This window comes from Manis pentadactyla, chromosome 5 (assembly GCF_030020395.1).
Source record: "Manis pentadactyla isolate mManPen7 chromosome 5, mManPen7.hap1, whole genome shotgun sequence".
Taxonomy (NCBI): domain Eukaryota; kingdom Metazoa; phylum Chordata; class Mammalia; order Pholidota; family Manidae; genus Manis; species Manis pentadactyla.
The window spans coordinates 153,839,503-153,847,283 of NC_080023.1; the positions used below are offsets into that span (position 1 = coordinate 153,839,503).

At 49.1% G+C, this 7,781-nt stretch overlaps 1 protein-coding gene across 1 annotated transcript; it reads right to left on the minus strand.

Moving 5' to 3' along the window:
• Positions 1 to 5,086: 5,086 nt before the first annotated feature.
• LOC130683889 (rho-related GTP-binding protein RhoQ-like) lies at positions 5,087 to 6,220 on the minus strand. The gene has a single exon (XM_057502908.1). The coding sequence runs from the start codon at positions 5,985 to 5,987 to the stop codon at positions 5,379 to 5,381; it is 609 nt and encodes a 202-aa protein (XP_057358891.1). The 5' UTR covers positions 5,988 to 6,220; the 3' UTR covers positions 5,087 to 5,378.
• Positions 6,221 to 7,781: the final 1,561 nt, after the last annotated feature.

Below are 7,781 nucleotides of genomic sequence, written 5' to 3' on the forward strand. Positions count from 1 at the left end.
GGGACTCTGAGGTCACTTCCTCTAGTACTTTCCCAAACATTTTGGGGAGAGATGCTTGCAGGCTATTTCAGGAGCTGTTCCAAGAGCAGCACAGTTTTTAAAAATTGCTTTTATACTTTCGAGCTTTCCTTAAGATGAAAAACAACCTCAAAAATATTTGGAAACCACTGTCCATTTTACAGGTGGGGAAGCTGAGTCCCTGAGGGAAGCAGGCTCCTGCCTAGCTGTACTTAGGGCATCAGTGACTGGCCAGGGGTCAAGGTAATAAGCTCCTTGTCCAAGGCTTGATGCCTTTAAGGGCACTTTGTTTCAGGGCACTAAGGCCTGGTACCCGGAGGGTCCTCTGGTATTGGCATTGGGCATGAATTTTCCCTCTGGGACATTGCAGTGCTCCAGGGGCTGCTGTCTTCCTGGCACAGGTGCAAGAAGTAGACGAATGTCTGGTTGAGAGTTCCAGGCCCAGCAAGCCCTGTGTGGGGCACAAGAGATGGGCATGCAAAACCCCCATGCAGCCCCAGGGCCCCAGTGCCTAGACTGTGGCAAACGTCAACCTGAGGCGGAACCTGAGGTCAGCACCCCCAGTGATGTGATGCCCTAGAGACAAGGAGCCAGACGACCCCAGAGACAAAGAGTCAGATGGGCCTGTGCCCCTGCAGGTGTGAGCAAGAGCCGAGCCAGGTGGCCACTTCACTGTCCAGCTACCTGAGTCCACCTGTTGTGTGTTTCTTTTCCTATTCAGACACTTTCCAGAGCACATTTAGATCTATCAGCTCACCTGTCTTGAGCACTGAGGCCTGGGCCGGGCACCTCCTGATTAGCCCACCTTGTCTAGCCTGCTTAAACCTGGGCAGGGTCCCTTCCAGAGCATGGCCAATACCAGACCCCAGTTTCTGGAAGCTTGGGGGCAGGGCCTGGAGAGAAGACAACCCAGAGAACTACAGCTAGAGGTTAGATCCTTTTTCAGCATGTTCCAGCTCATGGCAGAGGTGAGCCACCAGGCCTGCCTACCTCCTCCAAAAAGCATCACCAGCCTGGAGACCAGGTGCCCAGGGCCTGAAGCCCAGATGCAAGCAAAGCACTTTCTGCCCATCTGAGCCCTTGTCTGTGCCCCAGGACTAACCCTTCCAGGCTTGACTGATGGTCCCATTGGGGGAAGAGTAGAGAGAAAGAACAGGGGAGCTATCCTTCCCCTACTCACAGGGTGGTTTGACCCTAAGCAGGGAATACAGGAATCTCTTGTGTGGGGCTTGGGGAGCCTTCCAGATGGTCTCAGGAATTGAAGTCTGATTCCCATTCCTGGGAGCTGAGGCCTGAAAGAGAAGCCCCACCTTCCCCAAACACACAATTCTTGTCATGCAGATGGCAGTCTAGCCCGTGGTCCACATGACCTACGAGGACGCAGTTCTGCTGTCGGGTGCATGCGCTGTCCATTACTGTAAGACACTCATAGCATCTTTGAAATATCAGGGTTGCAGCCTGCATTCAAATCTTCTAGAGCAATGGGTGTGCATCCCTTTATTCTCACCTTTGGCAAGGCAAGGGTGTCTCTTCTAGAACAAAGAAGGGGGCTTCCCCAAAGGCAAACTCAAACCTCTGCCCTGAGAGCAGAAGCTGCTGGTAACTTAACGTGGAGACTACTCAGCATCAGCGTGTCACGCCCAGCACCGTTAGCCCCGCTGTGCCTTCTTCACAGGGTGGTGCTCTGTCTACCGAGTGGGGCTGGGGCGGCCGCCCTTTCAGCATCTGCCTCTGGTCTCTGATCCTCTGTAGGGTGGGAGAAGCCCTCATGATGACCTGGGAGGCCCGTTTTGCTTTCCAGAAACCTCTCAGCACTGGCAGCCCCACGATGTTGTGAAAACCCCATTTCAGGCAGACAGTTATCCAAGAGAATGAAAGGAGCAAAGGGGAATTGCAGAAGATGTTGCTGCAATCCCACCCATCGGTGGAGAAGGTTGACTCTGCCCAGGCAGGGTGTGGGTTGTGAGCTGGGGGCAAGCTGTTGGAAAGCGGCTGGGACACGCTGTGCCGGGGGTCCTGGAAGGTCCAGCCCGGTTCTCCCTAGGGCATGGAAAGGCATGGTGGAGATGATGGAACCACTCAGGATTCCAGCTTCAGGGCTGCTGTGCCTGGGGGAAGCTCCCAGGTGTGGGGGGCCTGGCTATGGAGATGAGCAGTGTCCCCTCCTGGTTGGTGGCCTGGACCTGGGAGGCAGGACTATTTCCAGAATCCACTGTTAAAAATGCCCTTCTGTGCCCTGCTGGTGTGTTTGGTATGACACCTGTGCGGGGATCGGTCACGTGTGCTCTCCCTTCCTCCTGTATCTTTCTGCTTCTTACCATGGACTCCCCTTACTGTGCTGTCCCTGCTGGATGAGGTGACTCCTAAGGCCCCTTGCAGCTTTAATCTGCAAAGATATAGTCATTCAGAGATTATGTGGATTTCCTAAATCCCTACCATGAGTGCAGTGAAAATACAAATTATAGTTGTGTTAGGGTGTGGAAGGACTGTCCCCTTAGTCCCCTCCAGGGACCAGGGACTGGAGGACGTGGGGGTGGTACCCCGCAGAGCAGGGTTGGTTTAGCCTCTGTCCTTTAACTTTTCAGACCAATGATGTAAAATTGTAGCTATGTCCTGCCATTTGCTTTTTTAAAAAATTTAACTGCATATCATGATGTTTTCATATCAGTAATTTAGACTTGGCTTAATATTTGTTATCTTATTTTTTCAAATAATTGCATAATACCCAGTAGTTTAGATGTATTATAATCTACTAAGTCAGTTTGCTATTGATAGACATACAGGTTCATTCCAGTTCTTAACTTTTGTGATGGCAATACATTGAACATCCCTGTACGTAAATTTCTGTGCACTTGTGTGAGTATGTAAAAAGGATGGACTCCTGGAAAGAGAATTGCTCATGAGACCACATCTCTTTCAGTCTGAGAATTGGACCAAGGAATATGAATCAGAGCCCCACCTTTGACTGCGACGAGTCCTGTCAGGGCACAGATAGTTATTATTTTTTTTTATTGAATAGTTAATATACAATAGTATATTGGTCTCAAGTATACAACAGTGATTTGACAGTTATCTGCATTATTAGTTGCTCACCCCAACTAGTGCGGTTACTATCAGCATAGAACGATGTTACAGAATCGTTGACTGTTCTCTAGGCTGTACTACCATGCCTGTGACTAGTTTATATATGATTGAGATTTTGAGGGTACACACAGTTATGTGGTGAGCATTTGCCCCTTGCCAGGCACTGGAGAGGCAGAGGTGAAGGAGACGAAAGCCTGTGCCCTCCTGGAGCTGATATTCTAGTCAGGGTGAGACAGATAATGAACCAGTCAGTAAAATAAATGGGAGGTCATAGGGTGAGTGAGTCCAATGGAGAACAAGAAAACTAGGAAGAGGTAGGGAGAATGGCATGCGAAGGGGAGAGGGTACTGCTGTTTAAATAGGGTGGTCAGGGTGGGCTTTATGGAGGAAGTGGCATTTGCACCGAGCGTGAAGCCTGCAGCTATCTGGAGGGACAGTGACCCAGGCAGAGGGACTTACAGGCACAAAGGCTCTCACAGGGAGCTTATTTGGGGTGTTCAAGAAATAGTCCTTCTCTCCTTCTCCCTCTAATTAAAAAGTGATATGTGTCCTTCATTCAAACTAAACAATTCAAGCCTCATAGGAATGTGTGAAGTAAAAGAATGACTACCTCCCTCCTAAATCTCCAGAGGCGATTGCTGTTAAGACGTGTTCTCCTAGGCTTTTTTCTGGGCATGTGCAAGCACAGACATGTATGAATGTATATATGTACCTGTCGATATTTTTTTCACTAAGTAATGTCATATTATATATATTATTCGGCCACTTGCTCTTTTTCATCCAACACCTGATGGCATTTTTTTTTTTGCGGTGGTGGTTATGGAACCACAGCTTTCCTTTCACTAGTTGCATAGTGTTCTGGTGTTTACTATGCGTAGTCTATTAAATAAATAATATTATTTCGGAACCTAAAAATGAATTATTTTATTTTATCTAGCCAGACTGCTGTTGCTGATGGGCGATTAGGTTCCTAGGTTTTCACTTTGTAAGCAATATTGCCATGAGCATCCTTGTACATAAATTCTGGATCTCTTGTCTGTTTCCCAGGTATAAAACTGTAGGATTAGAAATGCATTCTTGGGAAGTTTTTGATGTGTTGTGTCATATTTCAGTCTAATAATAATATAAACAACAGATAATATTTATTGAGCTCTTCAGTTACATTATTTGTTATATATTCTATAATACATATATTATTAATTATATCATTAAATCTGTTAAAAGTTTACATGAATTATTATTATTATTATTTTTTTGAAAGGTAACATCAGTTTTATTATGGAAGCAGTTGCTTTGTTATAAATTCCATGTAAAACACTTGAATTCTAGGTCTTTCTCTTTAACATGATTTAGTTTCTTGTGATTTGGTCAGCATACACATTTATCATTTCATTTGATATACAAGCCAATGTGGAAATGAAGGAACAAAATTACCAACTAGTTCAGAGAGCTATATTGAGTCCAGTATTGTGGCAAAGTCTGACCCAAAATTTTAATCTATAATTTTAGCATGTATCTCATGCAGTTTGGGGAGCATCAAACTAAATCTACAATCGCCAGAAGCGTTGTTACAGTTAAATGCACATTAACTAAAATATGTACATTGTTAGTGTTCATGATAAATGCAGTTATGACCTTATTACACTTTTGGCGTTCTTTAAGAAAGCACATTAGGCTTTAATATAGAAATGTTTAGGTTACACTTAACTTGTGTTCAGGTTGTAATAAAACATCTGTTCTTTCTGATCTCATACATTCTCTCCTCAGGTATGGCCCATCTCCTGTACACTTGGAGCAACCTTTGGCTACATGGCTGGCCTTATTATTTCGCCCCTCTGGATATACTGGAATAGAAAGTAACTTACAAAGAAGAACAATTAACTGAAGCAAAGGGAGAAGATATTTCTTTGTGCAGATTCCATAAAGACTGTGCAGAAATGCATGCGGTCTAAGCCAGGCAGTTCCATTCACAGCACTGTTTTTATGTAGTTACAACATGATGTGATTGTAGCTTTTTAAACTATGAAACCCCTGAGAGATTGTACCTTCTAGTTGAAATAAAGTATTTATAATAGATTGTGGCTTCAGATGCTGTCTGCTGCTCTTGTACCTTTAAGAAACATTCTTAGTGAACTTGACAGAATTCTGAGGACAGGGTTGTGGGATTTTTTTCTTTCAAATTTTAAACTGCTTCATTCTCAGAGGTCTGGGTGTAGCTGTGGCATTTCATATGCTTTCTGAGAGAAACGGACAGTTCCTTGACCACGGAAGATGTTTCACGTAATCAAACAACAGTTCATACATCTTGATCCTATTCTTTGTTTTACTGTGTGTTTCTTTGGAGTTAAAATAGCCTCATCAAAAACAGTCTTCAATCCCTTCTGGGTTAAAGCTGAACATTCCACATAGCAGCATGCTCCTATCTCTTTGGCTAGTTTCTGTCCTTGTTCCACACATACAGGTTTTTCTTTCATACCATTCAGTCTTGCTAAAGTTTTGGGGTCATCTCGGAGATCAATCTGAGTTCCTATTAATAAAAAGAGTACATCTGGTGCGTATTCCTTCAGTTCTGGTACCCACTCCTCTTTCACATTTTGAAATGAGGCTGGATTTACCACAGAGAAGCATGTAAGGAAGACATCGGTCATTGGATAAGATAAAAGCCTCAGACGATCATAGTCTTCCTGTCCGGCCGTGTCGTAGAGTCCCAGGAGGTACTGCTTGTCGCCCACGGTGACGCTGACTGCGTAGTGGTCGAAGACGGTGGGCACGTACTCCTCCGGAAAGGCGTCGTTGGCATAGCTCATGAGTAGGCACGTCTTGCCCACCGCCCCGTCGCCGACCACCACGCACTTGAGCATCAGCGCGCCGGGTCCGTGAGCCATGCTGCGGCCCGCCGGCCTCCGGGCATGGTCCTCCCGGAGCCCCCGCTCCGGACCCGGGCTCAACCCCAGCCCTCCTGGGGGGTCCGCCGCCGCCGGTCCGCGCAGCACGGCCGTCCCCCTGGCCCCATGCAGCGGCTTCCCCGGCCCGAGAGGAGGGGGTGGCGGGCCCGGGGCGCTGCCTGCGCCTTGGTCCCTTCCTGGATCCCCGTCCGGACCCCGGTCGCCTTGCCCGCCTGCTGCTCCCGCCTCTCCGTGCCCGCCCCCTCTCCCAGGCCCGGCCTCCCCAGGAGGACCCGCTGGATCATAAGACTGTCCGGCCCCGGGGAAGACAGCAACTTTGGGGAGGGAAACGGAGGGGACGGGCCAGGCGGCTCTCTCCGCCCCGCGTCGGCCCACGCCCCCCACCCGGCTGAGCCCGGGAGGAGGGCTGGCTGAGGCGCCACCCCCGGTGCCCGCCGCCGGCCGCGCGCCCCTGCACGCCGGCCCCTGCGCCCCGCGCCGGTGCCCGACAGCAGCCGCCTCGCGTCCCTCCCTGCGCACCCTAGCTTGACTCCCTGCCCGGGCAGGGGCGGCGAGGAGGAGGAGTCCTACATGAATTATTTTCATTTTATCCCTAAAACAGTCCTGATAGGTATATACTATTATTATTCCCATTTTATGGATAAGAAAACCGAGGCTCCACAAAGTGGAGTGATCTGCCCAGAATTCTCACTGCCAGAAAAACGGCTGAGCCAGGACCTGCTTTCAGAGCTGTTTGTTTTTAAAGTCTGAGTCCTTATCTCTTTGTCACTGTCACTGTTGGGAATACCTTGGGCTTTTTATCTGACCAGATGTGTGTCATATGGATTTGTAACATGAATCTTGATTGAATTTTTGACCGGCAAGTTACATGCAAAGGACTGAATATCTGTTGGTGAGATTTCAGGCACTATGGTAGGGGTTGTGGGGTGTGTGTGTGTGTGTGTGTGTGTGTGTGTGTGTGTGTGAGTCACTGTCTAAGGCTGGCCCACTCTGGCTTCTCAGTGTTCTGCCTCCCACCCTACTACTCCTCAAGCAGCAAAGTCCTTTTCCTCTGGGGAGGTGGACAGTGGACAGAGGGAAACTTCTCGGGATGGTGCCCTGGAGAGTGTCCCCAGCTCTTGGGTCACCCTTGACCTCAGGCTTTCCTTAGTGGATGAGGGGGTGAGGGTGGGCTGGGGAAAGGACACTTCAGGGGGTCTTACCTGTCAGGCCTCTCCTCCCACCATTTCTGTCTGGCCATGTCAGAAGAGCACGGGTAAGACAGAAAGGACGCTGGAAAGGAGGCACGGCCACGGATTCAGGCAAAGCTGTGTCCCTTACAGTGTGCAGGTGAAGCCCCAGTCCTCGGCTGCCTCCCTAGGGGTGAAGGTCAAATCGGTGGGGGTGGCAAATTGCTCTGAAAGCTATGAAGTCAAGCTCATGTGTAGGCTCAGCTTCTGAACGGGCCTCCAGGGAGACCGTTAGTCCCCTGTGGCTGAGAACCGTCTGGAACCACTGGGCTGAGTGAGGCTGGGCTGCCCAACTTTGTTCAGGAGTTCTTTCCAAAATGGGCAGGGGGATATGTTTGAGGTGTTGGGGGCTGGGTGCAGAGGGCAGAAGGAATAGCGTTGGTTAGCTGCCTCCTGGCCGTGTGGGTCCTGCTCCGTCCTGTGTAGGGCCCAGCATCCTGTCGGTGCCCCTCTTCACTGTGCCCACTCCTGACCCTGGCTACACAGCCCCGACCATGTGGTCCCATGGCCCCTGGCCTTCTCCAAGCCTGCCACAGTCCCTACC

Excerpts from the sequence above, each read along its gene's own strand:
- LOC130683889 (XM_057502908.1), bottom strand. The coding sequence starts at position 5,987 with ATGGCTCACGGACCCGGCGCGCTGATGCTCAAGTGCGTGGTGGTCGGC.